The following is a 16,107-nucleotide window of genomic DNA, read 5'->3' as shown; positions in this document are numbered from 1 at the left end:
CCACCATCTGAGAGTCATATAGAAGCTTATTAGGGTACAGAGAAAAGACAAAAAATAGGCACACAGTGGCAAAAAAAGCTTGAAATGTCAACTTTAATCACGTAATTTTGTCATTAAAGTAGAACATAAACTTCATCTTAAAATTGTTTCATTTACTAGTTTCTCAAATACCATCATAACTAAATTAGCACGTTAAAATGCTTTGTATTGTATGTGTTCTTCTGTGTATGTGAATCACTATGCGCTTCTTAAAAATGCTTTCTTTTCCTCTGATAGGACACAGAATCCATTACATTCATGATATTACCTCTCTCTGAACAAATTAAATACTGAGATGTATACTTGATATCATTTTCATGATGATAAGAATTAAAGCATGTTATTAAACATGGGAACACAATCGCGCCGTGATAGTGACGAGCTGGCACCCAGTCCAGAGATTGTTCCTGTCTCACGCAAGATGCTTGCTGCGCCATGCGCGACCTTCGATGAAATAATTTATTGCAGCAGTACTGTCTCTTTCAAATATACTAACCCCAATTCCTGTCCTTCCTTTTCTTTCTCCATGTACCCAATCGCCACACAATCAGTTCTGTAGTAGATGTCAAGCCATCTGTAAGCTTAGAATGCAGATTCTTCAAAACTTTTAAGGAACATTGGAATATATTTGTATTACATGTTTAATTATTCTATCCATCTATCCTTCCAGTGCCGCATCAGCCTCAGCAAGAATACAGCGCAAGGCAGGAACAATTCCTGAACGGGGTGCGAGACCGTCGCTAGCGCTGCAACACCGTGTCCTCAGACGTTTAATTATTAACAATATAGATTATTTAAATGATGTCAAACTTTTATCTGTATAATGTAAAAACATTTTGCTGCATTTCATCTTAAAAATGATATCATCATCATATGTAAATACGTGCTTTATAAAGTGGCTCAGGTTGTGCAATATTAAAACTATCGCAAGTTTACAGTGAGGTAATTGTACTTATAAGTACAAACACTTCTACAAGGAGCACTTGGACTGATTTGAGTGTGTTTAGCGCTCTTGGGATGAAACCGTTTCTGAACTGCGCGGTCCCTACAGGAAAGGCTTTAAAGCGTTTGCCGTATGGGAGCAGTTCAAATAGCGCATGGCTGAGGCAGCGTGTGCTTGATGCTGTATCCCGATAATTCTCTTTCTGATCAGCTGCTTGAGGAGCTTTGACTCCACACTCAGATACAGCGAGATAAATACATGAGAGTAACAACGCTAAAGCAGCTATGGTATTTGGAACAATTTGGCCATTCCGTGGACCATTATATTGTTACGGGTTAATTGCAATCGGATGCCTTAAACTAAACTAAAACAATATGGGGTTAATTTCAGTGTATTTGATAAAGCAGTCAGGGATGTGCATCTAAAAAAGAAAGGGAAACCACACTGGAACAAAAGCATTGCTTAGACGCTGGGTGCCGCCAGTTTTCAAAACCGAGCAGAGAACTTGCGTACACCAAGGATTTAGCTGGCATGAACATGTGCAAAGCTTTACGGCAAGTTTAGTTTTTATACATCGCAATGTGAGCTCTGAAACGGGCATACACAACATTTTTGTGCGTACTAATCGTTTATACATAAGGCCCCTGGACATTCTCATTTGAACTTTCTTTTGTTTCATTCCCATCACTAAGAGGTCCTTTCTTTAACAAAATATGCTTTTTCTTCTTTAGGTGTCTCAAAGCATATTTGTAACATGTGCTCCAATATCCTTTAGTTAAAACAAAGGCTGTACTATTATTTTTCCCCTACTGGGTTTATTGACCACAGATCACAGGTGTGAAATGCAAGACAGCCTTTTTGACGGAGTTTATGGATGGTTATGGGGATCTTAAAAAACTCTCTTTAAACACACCAAATTTGTGAACATATGTTTTATCACAATATGCTTAAATTGTTCAACAAAAACACTGTATTTAAAAAGAGAAAAGTCAGAATTAGTGTAAGCTGCTTTAATTCTAAGCTTTCATAAGTAATGTAATGATTTAGTTTATGAGGTAGAAGTACACAAAGAACAGTTTTGTTAAATGTTTTAAATATAAAAACAAATGTGCTTGAGTCTTAATGTTTAAAGTCAAAATACTCTTGATTGTAATATAAATTTGACATTTTTCATCCTCTGATAAAGGTTTGTACCCCACATGCTTTACGTCTGAAATTTGTGATTTTTAACCTTCTGGGTGTGGCTCTCCAAGGACTAGGACCACTGGTAATATCAATAATACTACCATATTTGTGATATGCAAGCTTAAAAATAGCATACGACGACACTCCACAGGGATATTTTACTGATTCACATTTTTTCAAAGTTTTATAAAAAGGAGTACATTTGACCCCTCGTTATATTTGGGAGTAAACCCCTGGCATTAGGTTGTATGGCATTTGCAACTTCAAGCTCTTCTAATCATTTTTGCTCTTTATTAGAAGAGCACAATTTCCTGCACAAAATATGGTCCAAAAATGACCTAAAAACAGTTTTTTTAGCAGGATCCTCAAAAAGCTTGATGCCAGAAGGCACTGGACCATTTAAAAAAAAAAAAAAACTGAAGTGATTTCAACACATTTACAAATAATTCAAAGGAACACAGAAATAGAATACAAAAAACAGCACCTGTGGTATTTTTCTTTCCCTTATATGTGCCTATACTTCAACAGTCTAGAAATTCATTGAGTGAAAATGCTGCTGTGAAGCCAATCCGATGTGTGCAGTCCTAATCGTCAGCAAAAGTGAAAAATGACAGACCAATTATGCTCAGTATCAAATTACATTGCAGCACATCTGTCCTATAGTAAAGCTCATAAGATTTAGCATATTGAAAATGTTTAAAATTTAAGTTTTGTCAATTTGACTTTAGGGAACAGCATTTTTCAATTTAAAAAAACACAATATGAAGACAGACTTCCAACCAACATATCATTAATGTTTAGTTAAAGATGGTTACAATGATTAAATAAGTTGTTTCAATATGTCGTAACACTTAAAAAGATGTGTAATATTCAGAACATAAAAGCAGCATTATATGCTTATATCTGCATGACAACCGTTGAGACAAACCTAAAACTTGAAACCCTCTGTGCCAATAAAAATAGTACGCTCTGTGGTGGAAGAAAGTGCTTTAAATAATATGTGAATGTTTAACTCCTGCCCTTATTTTGTGCTGTGCATCCTGTGGCTTACTTTTCATTTGTGAAAGAAATAAGTCAACTCGAGAATTAATGGCACCCTTCATGAAAATGTACTAAAATAATTGTATAAAACAGTACATATAATGATTCAAATGTTCTGCTGAAATATTTGGTGAAACTACTTACCCAGCTCTAATAAAAGATAATTCTCATTAAAATGTTTTTCAGTAATAGTATTTTCTTTCAATATATAGGGGTCAAATTTATTGCCATTCATAGTGTTTTAAAATAACAGACACTAACTGTACATGGTGGTATTAATAACCAATGGTTTCTCATTGGTCTCAGTCCGTAGAAAATGTATTGCTGCCTTTCTGTTTCCCTTAGGAATAAATATAATGCTGCATGTATGTAAAATACATTTGTTGACCATCACCAAAGGCGAAAGCAAAGTTGTTATGACCTGAAAAGAGCCAGATGGTTGTCAACCTACAAACATCTTGACCTGTTCTTTTTAATAACAATCTTGACAAGAATATAATCAAACTGGTTAAATCTGCAGATGGCACCAAACTAGGTGGAAAGGCAGACCATGCAGAAAATTATTACAGTGGGACTTGGACAGCAAACAGGGTTAGGCAGATTTGTGGTAGATGAAATTTAATGTAAGTAAATGTAAAGTATTACTTGCATGTAGGAAGCAATAATGTTAAATTTAAATACACAATGGAAAGTCTGAAACTTGAAAGTACACCTTATCAGAAAGACCAAGGAGTCACAGTAGACTCAATACTATCTACAACCAGAGTGTACAGAAGCAATCAAGAAGGCCAATAGGAGGTTAGGTTATGCATCACAATCCGTGGAGCACAATTCATGGGAGGTTATGGCTAAGTTTTAGAAGTTGTATTACACAACAGTAAGGCCTCACCTGGAATACAGTCTTCAGTTTTGGTCTCCAAATTACAAAAAAAAAGACAGAGCAGCACTAGAGAAAGTCCAGAGACAAGCGACTATGATAATTATGGAGACAGAGATATGAGCTATGTGGAGAGATTGAGTTTTAGCAGAGGTTAAGAGGTGACATGATTAAAGTGTTTAAAATGATATTAATTCGTACAGTGGATTCCAGTTACTTTAAAATTAATTCTGTAACAAAAAATACAGAGGCAGGGTTGGAAACTTGTTAAATGGAAATTTCATACAAATGTCATATAGTTTTTGTTTTTTACTTCCCATGCAAAAAAAAACCACAGACACATGTAATAAATTACCAAGTAGTGTGATGGGTTTGCAGGGGAAACTTGGGGGTTGATGGCAGGACTGGCACTTGGGCCACCATAAAAGCCTCACACTGTTCCAGTGTGGTGCTAAGGTGTCACCCGCTGCATGGCTGCACTCGGTTCTCTATCCGGGTGGTTCGTCGTGTGGTGGGTGCTGCAATGTGCTGTAATAGTACATGCATCCAACCCCTCTTTCTCACTTATAGTGGAGAGCAGGAGTTTAGGGACCTTCATATCTCGACTTGATGTTATTTTGGACAATCCTGGTGAAGAAGGATAGACTGAACTTTCACAGATGTCACTGGAACAACAACTGCATTGGATTGTTTTCTGGTCACATGGAAATAAAATGTAACATTTTGGTAATACACCTTTGGCATATTTTGGCAACAAAAGATGACTGAAACCAAGGAAAAACACCTGGTATTGATAGTAAAATATTCTCATAGATCACAGATGCTTTGGGGTTGTTTTACTGCTAGTGGTCTAGGGGCTCCTGTTAACAATGATGAAATTCCATTAAGTACCTGGGTAGGCACCAAAGGTTTAGGCTTTACTGCACATAGATCTATTAGCAAGACAATGAGCCCAAACATAAATGAAAATCAACACTGTAATGATTGCGGGAACAAAAAAAAACAACAACGGACATCAATTTGCAATGGCCATTTAATCTCTGAAATTAAAGCCATTGAAAATCTATAGTCTGAATTACAAAACAACCCAGATGTGCAAGAACCTTGAAATGTTCTGCATGCAGAAGTAGATCCCTCTGACAGTGTGCTCACATTTTGTCACATTTTAGAGAGTCCAAAATAGGACTTACTGCATGTGATATTTTATAAATTCATTTTGCTTACTTTCATAGAGAATGCCAGTAATTTTTGAGTTGACTACATTTCACAAGGTGGCTGGTTCAGCCTCCATCAATGGGTGTCTGAGTGATTCTGTGCTCGTTGCTTACCTGCCAGTGGTTATTTTGAGGTAATGTGCATATGTGGCTTTAAAGGGGCTTTGGTTACCAGCTAGCTAAATAAAGAGATAAATGTAACTGTATTAGTGACATATTATAAATAAGTGTGTAACAGATTGACAGATCAGCTGTAATCATAGATTAAATCAAATTAAATAAGGGTAACTTCAACCATTGTAGACAAAGAGATACACTTTAACAGAATGAAATATAAATGCCAGAAATATTTCTTATATTGTCCAATCTCCTAATCATTGTTATACTGGGCACTCTATTGGTAGCCAGAGTTTCCTTAAAACATGTACTCTGAATATGTCTAGCTGTGCCAAATATTTGTGGTGCAATTTTTAATTATACATTCATGCATTAACAATAAACTAGCCTTCTTGGTTAGGGGAATAGTGCTTCTAAGCTGGTCTTGATTAAGACTGTAATGAGGTATGCCTGCTTACAGTAGGGTACATTAATTCTCAACAGATTTAAGTTTTCAATTCTTCTACCACCCTAGTAAAATTAACTGAATTGTCAAAAACATTACCACAAAAATATATTTGGGCTATGATAATGCAGTAAAGTTATAACTGAGGCCTGATGTTTAATAAAAATGAAGAAACAAACCATTTTGAAATTATTGCTATAATGGTAATACATGTTCCTTAAATAAAGAATTAGGAATCTTAAAAACAAGGTTACAAAAAATATTCAGGCTTGTCTACATAAGTATCTAGGTTTATCACAATTAGCAAGTATTAACAAAAATTATTTAAAAAGTGGGAAATGCTGAAGTCAAGAAATATTACCCATTCCATTTCTTCTAGTAAGATCAAAAAACACCAACCTCAGTAAGATATGTATGTGCTTCTAGTAACATTCCTTTCATATAAACTTGAAGTGTATAAAATAAGGTAACAAAGTCCTGTGTGCTAAAGATTGTATCAGCTAGTGCAAAACCCAAAGTTGAAGGGATGAATCCCCTGCCATATTCAACCATCCAGGTTCCTGCTGTCCATTGTACAGATGTAGCTTCACCTGGTTTATGAACGATAGTGTCACCTGCATAGGGGAGAAAAAAAACAAACATGGTTACAGATAAAAATGTCTGTTGGTAGGAAATTAATTCCCTTCTTCACAGAAAGGAGATCTTTAAATATCACAAGTAAAAATAAAAAAGCTCCTTACATTTTTTTGGATATTTATTTAAAATTTTCTTTAAAAAAACGGTATACTTGTAATTAAAATGTGTTTATTAACATAACAATTGCTTTTATATGATTAACCACTGGGGAAACCTGCATGACTATACTCAAATTTAATATCACAAAGACTACAGAATTACTAATTCTTAAAATCATATGATGTGAAACACCAGGCAAGTTAATGCATTTTCTCGTTAGCATTTATAAATGAATTAATTCTAACTCTGTAGATTAAGTCATGTATACAAATGGAAGAGAACCAGAAAAAATAAATTCAAAGCATTGCTACTTCCAATTTAGATCCATTCTGCCTGAAAAACCGATAGACAATTCAAAAAATATTTTCATCTATTTTACTTACACCGCCGTGCGGTGTGTAAATAAATAGGTCTGATTGGATTTAATACAATTCAGCCCAGCTCCTATTTACTTTATTCTCCTTCTCACATATTGAAAAAGGTTGGCAGAAGGGCTAAAAAAAACCAAACAGAATCAGGCACAATCACCAGCATACCACAAGCCTCTCTATAGTCCCTTTTGTGTTTGCTGTGCTGCTACTTCCAGGATGGAGTGACAGACAAAAAGAGAGTGCAAGGAACAGGAAAGAGAAAGGCATCCTAATAGCACACATAAGAACACATGCTTCACATTTCAAATCCTAACTCGCAACATTTAAACATCTATTACCTATTGTGGTGGATGGCCAGCTTCAAGTTCTGGTCCTCACCCCCAGGCCACCAGGAGGAGCTCTCCCGACAGCGTGGACGGGCCCCGAATTCCAGTAGGGCCTCATGGACTATGCAGTGTTTATACACAGCCCTGCTGGATACCTTGGGGGCCACCGGGAGTCGCTGTAAGGGGGCTCGTGGGCTCTTATGTGCCCTATAACCCAGGAGAACATCACGGTCACGTGACAGGAAAAAACAACATGCTCCCAGGTTGAAGAAAAGGACTTTTTACTCTGACCCGGAAGGAATAAGGAACTGTGGACTGATTGGGCAGGAACACCTCCGGGTCAGGGTGTATAAAAGGACTGTGGGAAAGCCCCGAGACTAAGCTGAGCTGGGAGGTAGAGGGGCGAAGTGTCTGGGCGAGGAGGAGTGATAATTGTGTTTAATAGTTTATGTATGATATGAATAGTGTGTAGTAGAGGGTGCTTGGTGCACGTAAAAGACAATAAAAGAAGAGTAATTATATCTTCACCTTGAGTCCAGCGTGATACCTGAGGGTTCAAGAGGTGGATCAGAGACTCACTGTCACACTACATAATGCAAAGCCTTCCTGTCACATTAGCAGATATTCTAAATATAATACGTAAATTAAAAAGAATATGGTAAAAGAAAGCCAACATGTAAAGATAGGGCAAAAAAAACGTACATTTCTTAAATGTATTTACATGTAAATATACTGTACACTGCCCGTTAAGTAGGAAGACTGGATCTTTTTTGTGAAACTGGTTGGAATGAAAATACACAGCCACAGTGGTAACCCAGGACTGAACTTGGGAACCCCATTTTAAGCCATTGCATAATTATCAAAAAAATGAAACCATATAATTTCTAAAAATTAATTGGTCTTTTTGTAAATGCTTAGGAGAGCTTTAATTTAGGGTAGCAATTATAATTAAAAGGATCTGTTCACATTTAAGTACAAAGCAAACCTTCAAAATAGATAGAAACTAATTTCTAAATTCAAATTTGCTCAGATAGTTTCCAAAAAGAACTTGTGAAATAAAGCTTAGTTACATGTACCATCCCTTTTGATACTGTATTTACAGTACATTCCCCACAAAACAAGACAAATGTTTGTCTGCTTAAAGAATATACTACTATATTGCATTTTGATGGATTTATTAAACTAGCAGAAGAACAATTGTTTCCGGTTTCTAAAATTTGGAAATGTTCACACTCCAAGTAGACGGTGTGGATTGAACTGGCAACCTTGTAGTTTATAGACCTTCCTGTTATAAGCTTTTGGGCATTATTCAAAATATATTATTCGTTACAGATATACATCTACAAAAAACAACCAAAACGCTCCACATTACTCTGCAATTTTATTTTCTCTCTTACTATGTTATGCAAATGCATTAGCAAAATATGTGCATCATATACAAACTCACCTGGATAATAAACATCACTTTTTGTTGTTCCCTCTTTCCACTGGCGAAATGTACCAGAAATAATGGTGTCTGAGATTTCAGCCCAATATCGACCTATACAAAGAATTTATATACATGATTATTGAACACACTTTGTGCTTAAAACACACAGAAAATACATAAAAACACAAAAATAAATGAAGCTTTACTACAGACTACAAACCGAATTCTTTAAAACAGTAGCTTGTTTACAATTTAACTCATGTCTTATTTATATCCAAGCAAGTAAACTTTTTTCTATTTTTATTTCTTAGTATTTAAATTAAAGAGTTCAAAATTAGGATATAATATCACTTTGCTCATAACCGATTTTAATTTATCTTGGATGCAGCCTCAAAGCCTAATAAGCAAACAAAAAGGGAGCTTCATTTTTAAAAGATTTATAAACTGATATATTACAGCATAATAAAGATACTTTCAATTAATATAAAACAGAATTCTCCTACTGGCACCCACTCTCCACTCTAGTCCAAGTGAATGACCTCACCAGGGTGGAGGATATGATGTTGTTCAGAAGGGAGATAAAACCACTTGGTCTAAAAAAAGTGCACAAAACAGGGCAAAACTGAACAATTCTTAATTTTACTGAGCTGCAAAAAGTCGTCAACTTACTTTTAGGACAAAATGAATACAATTAGGCAGAATGTATTTCAAATAAATGCCACAACACCATTTTAAAATTCTGTTATCAATATCAATGTGCAAATAAAAAAAAATTGGTATTGGAACAGTTATTTTTATGGGATACTGATCACATTCAGACTTCATTTTACAAGAAATGTTTTTGAGTATGTGATATTTGAAGCTTTGGCTATTCTTTTATTCTCCTATAGCTACAGATAGTTTTTCTGAAAGCTTTTAAGACTGCTATGGTTAAAATACTACTGAAGATCACTAACACAGATCTGACAGTCGTTAGTATTTTTAGACCATGCCTTGCATAAGCACTTGTCAGAAAACTTTGAGAGGACTTGTGGAATACCACAGGGCTACATTTCAGGACCTCAGCTTTCCATATTATATCACCAAGCAGTGCAGTTCCATTTGAAAACATGAAATTAGTTGATATGCAGTTGTATATAATTTTTCTCTCACCTGAAAATCAAAATTCTGTTAACAGGATAATCAGTTGCACATCAGAAACCATTAACCGGATTTTTAACACATCAGGATAAGAGGAAGATGCAAATTGTACATCATGTGTTAAAACCAAATGTACAAAATTCTGTCTGAAGTGACTACTACTGGACTGTGAGAGGAAAACAGCACAGACATGGTGATAGTACACAAACTCCACACAAGAAGGACCTGGGACGTGAACCGTGGTCTCCATACTACAAGGCTGCAGCACAACCACTGCATCACCATGCTACCCTTAAACATATGGCAAAAAACATCATTAAACACCGTACCAGAACATTCTCAAATATCCTTAATGCAATTTGGTGTCCTGGAGGGTCTAGACCCCATTTTAGTTTTTGGAAAATTTCCTTATTTACATTTATCATAAAAGAAACTGTATAAACATTTTAACTTTAACTTATTCGGGGACAAAAGGGAAAAAATTACAATAACATACAAGATTATATGTAACATATTACAATTCAAAGAAAGTCTAAATAATGCTTTATAAAATATGTTTGCTGAGCAAATTCTTAGGAGCACTATACTAATACTAAATAGGTCCTCATTTTGCTCTCTTAACAACCACCATTTGTCATGGCATGGATTCCACAAGATACTCCTTTGAGATTCTGATCTATGTTGACATGATTACATTATTCAATTTCTACAGTTTTGTTAGCTACCCATTCATGCTGCTAAACTCCTATTCTAACACTCCGCCAAGGATTCAGACCTGTTGACTGGGAAGGTCACTAAAGGACAGTGAACTCATTGTAATGTTCATGAAACCAATTTGAAAAGACTTTTGGTTCGTGAAATGATGCTTTATCATGCTGGAAATAGCCATAGATGGGTAATTCTTGTGAATTTTCCCTTGGAGATTAACGAAGTATCTATCTATCTAAATTGTGGCTATGAAGAGATACACATGATCTTCAACAATACTCAGAGAGGCCATAGCATTCAAGCCATGACCGATTGGCATTAATGTCTGCAAAGCCTACCAAGAAAAAACTTTCTCCACAGCATTACACCACCATCACCAACCTGGGCTGTTGACACAAGTCAGGTTGGGTGCATGGATTCATGCTGCTGGTACCAAATTCTGACCCTATCATCGAGATTCACCAGACAAGTGGCCTCATGTATAACGCCGTGCGTAGAACTCGCACTATAACATGGCTTAAGCACAAAAACCGAAATGTGCTTTAGCACAGAAAAATCCAGATGCAGGAATCTGTGCGTACTCCAACTTCCACGTTCTTCCGCTACATAAATCCCGATCAGCGTGAAAAGTAACGCTTGTGCACGCGCTTTATGTAACGCCCCAACTCCTCCCAGAATTACGCCTCTTTGAATATGCAAATAAATATAAATCACCCTTAAGCTCAGCCTTCTGTGAAAAGACAATGGGAAAAGCACGGGGGAAAATATAAGAATTTCAGCGAATACCAAGTGGAGGCAAAGGAAAAACATACTATTTGTTCAAATAAACTGTGGTATAATCAAAAGGAAGTTGATCGGGTGACTTAGTGTGTTGGAGAAAATTGAAAGCTCACGTTCACAAAATCGCACAGTGCCGGAAATAAAAAAGAAGTCACATATCAAAGTCACCGTGAAAAGGCGAGTTGTAGCCCACTGTCCGAGTGTCATATGAAAGCTTATTAGGGTACAGAGAAAAAAAGGCACACAGTGGGGAAAAAGCACGAAATGTCAACTTCAATCTCGACATTTCTACTTTAATAACGTAGTTTTTGTCATTAAAGTAGAACATCATGAACTTCATCTTAAAATCGTTTAACCAGTTTCTCAAATCACATCGTAATTAAAGTAGCACGTTAAATGCTTTGTTTTGTATTTGATCTTCTATGTGCCTATGTGTGTGAATCACTACTTGCTTCTTAAACCAGCCCTCTTCCTCCAACTGGACACAAAATCCATTACATTCGTGATATTACAGCTCTCTGAATAACTAAAATACTGAGATGTATACATGATATCATTTTTATGATGATAGGAGTTAAAGCACGTTATTAAACATTTCACGGCGCAGTGATTGTGTGCGACCTTCAATGAAATTATTTATTGCAGCAGTACTCGGGGGCGGCTCTAGGCTTGTGGTGGCACTGGGCAGAGGAAGAATCGGTGGCTCCTTCGCCCGCCAATGTCAGTAAGGTAGCTTATGCACGGTGGATGGCCACATCCGTTGCAGACACTGCATAGCCGCCTCGTGCTCATGACACAAGTATTTAACTTTTGCCGAAATTTGTTGCTGCATTTTTAGCTGTGTTGTTATTTTCTCTTTCTGTTTTATATTCAATTTATATTGCCGTTGCCGCCCTTGCTTTTCTTTCCCCAAATACCCAATCACCACACAATCAGCTCTGTAATAGAAGTTAAGCCATCTGTAAGCTTAGAGCGCCGATTCTTCAAAACGTTTATGGAACATTGAAATATCTTCGTAGTACATGTTTAATTATTCTATCCTTCACGCCAGTCTCAGTGAAGAATATAGATTATTTAAATGAAGTTAAAGTTTTATCTGTATAATATAATAAACATATTTTGCTGCATTTCACCTTAAAAATTATATCGTCATCATATGTAAATACGCGCTTTTATAAAGTGGCTCAGGTTGTGAGATATTATAACTGTAGCGCAAGTTTACAGTGAGGTGATTGTACTTATAAGTACAAACAGTTCTACAAGGAGCATTTGATTGAGTGCATTTAAAGTTCTTGGGATGAAACTGTTTCTGAACCGCGAGGTCCATACAGGAAAGGCTTTAAAACGTTTTGCCATGGCTGAGGCAGCGTGTGCTTGATACTGTATACCGATAATTCTCTTTCCGATCAGCAGCTGCTGTGATTCACACTCAGATACAGTGATATAAATACTCTGAGTGGTGCAGTGAGAGTAATATGGAAAAAGATGATCCGCTGTGGCAACTCCTAACGGGAAGAGCTGAAAGAAGAAGAAGAAGCAGTGAGAGTAACAACGCTAAAGCAGTTATGGTATTTGGAATACTATGGCTATTCCTCGGACCATTATATTGTTACAAGTTAATTACAATCAGATGCGTTACACTAATAAACAATATGCAGTTAGTTTCAGTGTATTTATAAAGCCGCGTCTGGAAAATAAGGTGTAACCACACAGGAACAGTAGCATTGCTTTGACGCTGGGTGCCGCCAGTCTGCAAAACCAAGTGGAGATCTTGCGTACGACAAGGTATGAGGTACCGAGGAAAAGTGCGTGGCTTTACGCCAAGTGTAGGTTTTATACATCGCGATTTGAACGTGGAAAAGTTCTTACGCAAAATTTCTGTGCGTACGCACCGTTTATACATGAGGCCCCAGGCTACGTTTTTCCAGTCGTCAGCCTTTCAGCTTTGGTGAGCCTGTGCACACTGAAACCGCAGCTTTCTGTTCTTGACTGACAGGAGTTGAAGTAGACATGTTCTTCTGCTGTCGTAGCTCATGCATCTCAAGGGTCAACATGTTGTGCATTGCAAGATGCTTTTCTACTCACCACATTTGTACTGAGTGGTTATCCAAGTTATTGTCGCCAGTCAGCTTGAATTAGCCTGGCCATTCTCCTCTCTTACCTCTTATTATCAAGGAGTAACTGCCACTGACTGGATGTTTGTTATTTATCACACCATACTAAGCAAACTCTAGAAACTGTTGTGCATGAAAATCACCCGAGATACAGAAGGAGTTAAAGAAATACTCAAACCAGCCAGTCTGGCACCGACACTCATACCACAGTGAATGTCACTAAGCTCACATTTTTTTCTCCATTCTAGAGTTTGATGTGAACATTAATTGAAGCTCTTGACCTGCCACATAATTGGCCGATTATTTGGAACACGTGTTTAACTAATTTACTCAGTGAGTGTATGCTTGGAAAAAGAAGATAAATGACTACTTCAGCAACATATTATTCTACCTGAATGGCCACTGGTATCCACAGCAGTTCCAAACAGCAAAACATATTCAGTCAGGGACGCATGGAGCAAACACATGGAACCCATCCAACCACCTGCGTTGACAAAAACCCATTTCAGGTCTTCATCTGGCAGTATGTGACCGGGATACTTCTTTCGCAGCTCCAGCACCACTTTGGAAAAAGCCAGCTCATGGTCTAATCCTACAAGCACAAAAACAGAATGTAAAAATAACACACATGAAATTTAAAGGTTCAGTAATTTAACACTTTGCCTTAATGTAACATCACAATACTGTGCATTTAGATATCAGTCCTTGAGGTTGTGGGTTCAAATCTTGCAGATACTGTGTGACCATGAGCACCTGCTTGTGCTACGAAAGACAAAAAGAAGAACTGTAACCATGTGTACATCAAATGTTGTAAATCGCCTTGGATAAAGGATATCAGCCAAATATGTAAACATAAACTTGAAGGTTTTCATAAATGAAAAGGTTGCCCAAAGGTTTAGTAGTTTAGTGTTTAGCTTTGAAGCATCAAAGTTGCATTCTGACCTTATCGATCGTTTAAAGTGATCTCAAGTGCACATAACACTTAACAAAATTAACATATTGATTCTCATTTAACAGTATTTACCATTTCGACGGTGAAGATGCTAGTCATTTTGCAATCATTTTTCTTCCTCTTTCTGGAAAGCGGTTTTAAATTTCAAGTGTCACTAAATGACACAAACAGGAGGTTTTAAATCTTTAACCATCGAACAAATACAAACGACTATCCATTACTATGAGCATTTAACCAATTCTCCACGCTTTCACCAAATTAAATATTCGAAGCCGGCTTTTCTATTTAATGATAGTGATGTAGAAAAACTGCAGTCAATGCTGTGCTGAAACAATTCACCTTATCTTAAAAATGAAGAACGATCGTTGTTCGAAGTGGACACATACCTATACTAGAAGAGTACTTATAACGCATATATGAACTGGTCCTTTGGTTGTACTGAAATATATCTTTATATTTAATTATCCTTTTTCGCAGAATCAAGGGCTTTTTTTTAGCCGTAACGGTTTTCTCTGTAAAATGCATTGCGGTAAGCATGTTGAAATGAAAGCCCCTAAACTCACATGAAAACAGTTAAAAGCAACAGGCACCATCATTACCGGATTGCTCGAAATTAGCGGCGTCTTTCTATGTAACTTGTAAACTCTCCGCGATCGGAAACTTAAAGCAAAGCAGCAAGTTTGATTTCTGTCAAAATAAAGACACTATCGCTGTTTATGCGCTCTCTAAGACAGCATAAGTAAAACCGCTTTTCGCATACTTTAAACCATTAACGATATACTCGTGCCGGGCAAACGTTTCCAAAGAAAGCTACAGACTAGTAAACCCCGGTACCTGCGTATTGCTTGGCCAGCTTTGCGATATCATCTTTATTGAAGACGTACTGCTTACTTTCCAGACAGTACCGTAAGCACTGCAACAGCAGCGCGAGAGCACCCAGTACCACGACAAGCTTCAATAAAATTGTCGGAAAATACATTGCAGAAAAAAACGCGATACAACTGAGGTCCGACAGACTCACGCGACTAAGACGTCTATTTTAATCAGTAGTACACATTAACTGCATGTAGGTTGCAAACACCGCCTGTTTTCAGAGTGACGCGAGTATCCACCAATAGAACGGGACCTTGTTTATTTTCTATCCAATAGCACCGAACCGAGTCGCCATTGAGGAATATCCCGCCCAAGAGCGACATTATAGGACAAGTATGACTTTACCAGGAGTTGAAAGCGGACGCTGAATGCAAGGTGAAAGCCACATGTGTTTATAGCGTTTGATTATTTCAGTGATTAAAAAAGTTTTGCTGAATTGTTTTTTTTTTTTTTGCAACATGCGATACTGTCAATAGCCTTAGAGTTAAGCTGAACCGTTTTGTGGTTTATCACTTTTAAAATCAAAACGTGATGTGAAAATAGTTTTATTTTAGTGGTTTTATCTTATTACTTGCGACAATGAATGACTAGCGCCGTTTTGGGATTTACTGTTATTTATGTTGTACATGGCAGAGGTTTTAGTAAATCGTCAATGTCCACAGCATGTACAGCAGTTGAGGCCATAAAATTACACACATCTTGGCTCAAAACTGTCAAATTTAAAATTCTGCAATTTCACACACATCACGTTACAAATTTTTTTTGCTAAGTCAATTAATGTATCTTCTTTATTTCTATAAGAGTTTTTCTTTAAAACA

General features: G+C 36.8%; 1 protein-coding gene across 1 annotated transcript; it reads right to left on the bottom strand.

Annotated features, from left to right (window-relative positions):
- Positions 1–4,537: 4,537 nt before the first annotated feature.
- On the bottom strand, positions 4,538–15,502 carry sigmar1 (sigma non-opioid intracellular receptor 1). The gene is made up of 4 exons (XM_039759658.1): positions 15,251–15,502; positions 13,856–14,056; positions 8,741–8,833; positions 4,538–6,475 (listed from the first exon to the last, which is right to left on the bottom strand). Exons 1-4 carry the CDS (start codon positions 15,393–15,395, stop codon positions 6,246–6,248), a joined length of 669 nt encoding a protein of 222 aa, XP_039615592.1. The 5' UTR covers positions 15,396–15,502; the 3' UTR covers positions 4,538–6,245.
- Between the last annotated feature and the right edge of the window lie 605 nt (positions 15,503–16,107).

Source organism: Polypterus senegalus, chromosome 7 (assembly GCF_016835505.1).
Source record: "Polypterus senegalus isolate Bchr_013 chromosome 7, ASM1683550v1, whole genome shotgun sequence".
Lineage (NCBI taxonomy): Eukaryota > Metazoa > Chordata > Cladistia > Polypteriformes > Polypteridae > Polypterus > Polypterus senegalus.
This window is presented reverse-complemented; position numbering and strand designations above follow the sequence as displayed.

What these genes read in the sequence shown, in the direction of transcription:
- sigmar1 (XM_039759658.1), bottom strand. Translation starts at nt 15,395, where the DNA reads ATGTATTTTCCGACAATTTTATTGAAGCTTGTCGTGGTACTGGGTGCT. An exon ending in GCTGGCCAAGCAATACGCAG is followed by an intron (nt 14,057 to 15,250) that starts GTACCGGGGTTT and finishes TTGTGCTTGTAG; the next exon opens with GATTAGACCATGAGCTGGCT. An exon ending in GGATACCAGTGGCCATTCAG is followed by an intron (nt 8,834 to 13,855) that starts GTAGAATAATAT and finishes TTCTTTGTATAG; the next exon opens with GTCGATATTGGGCTGAAATC.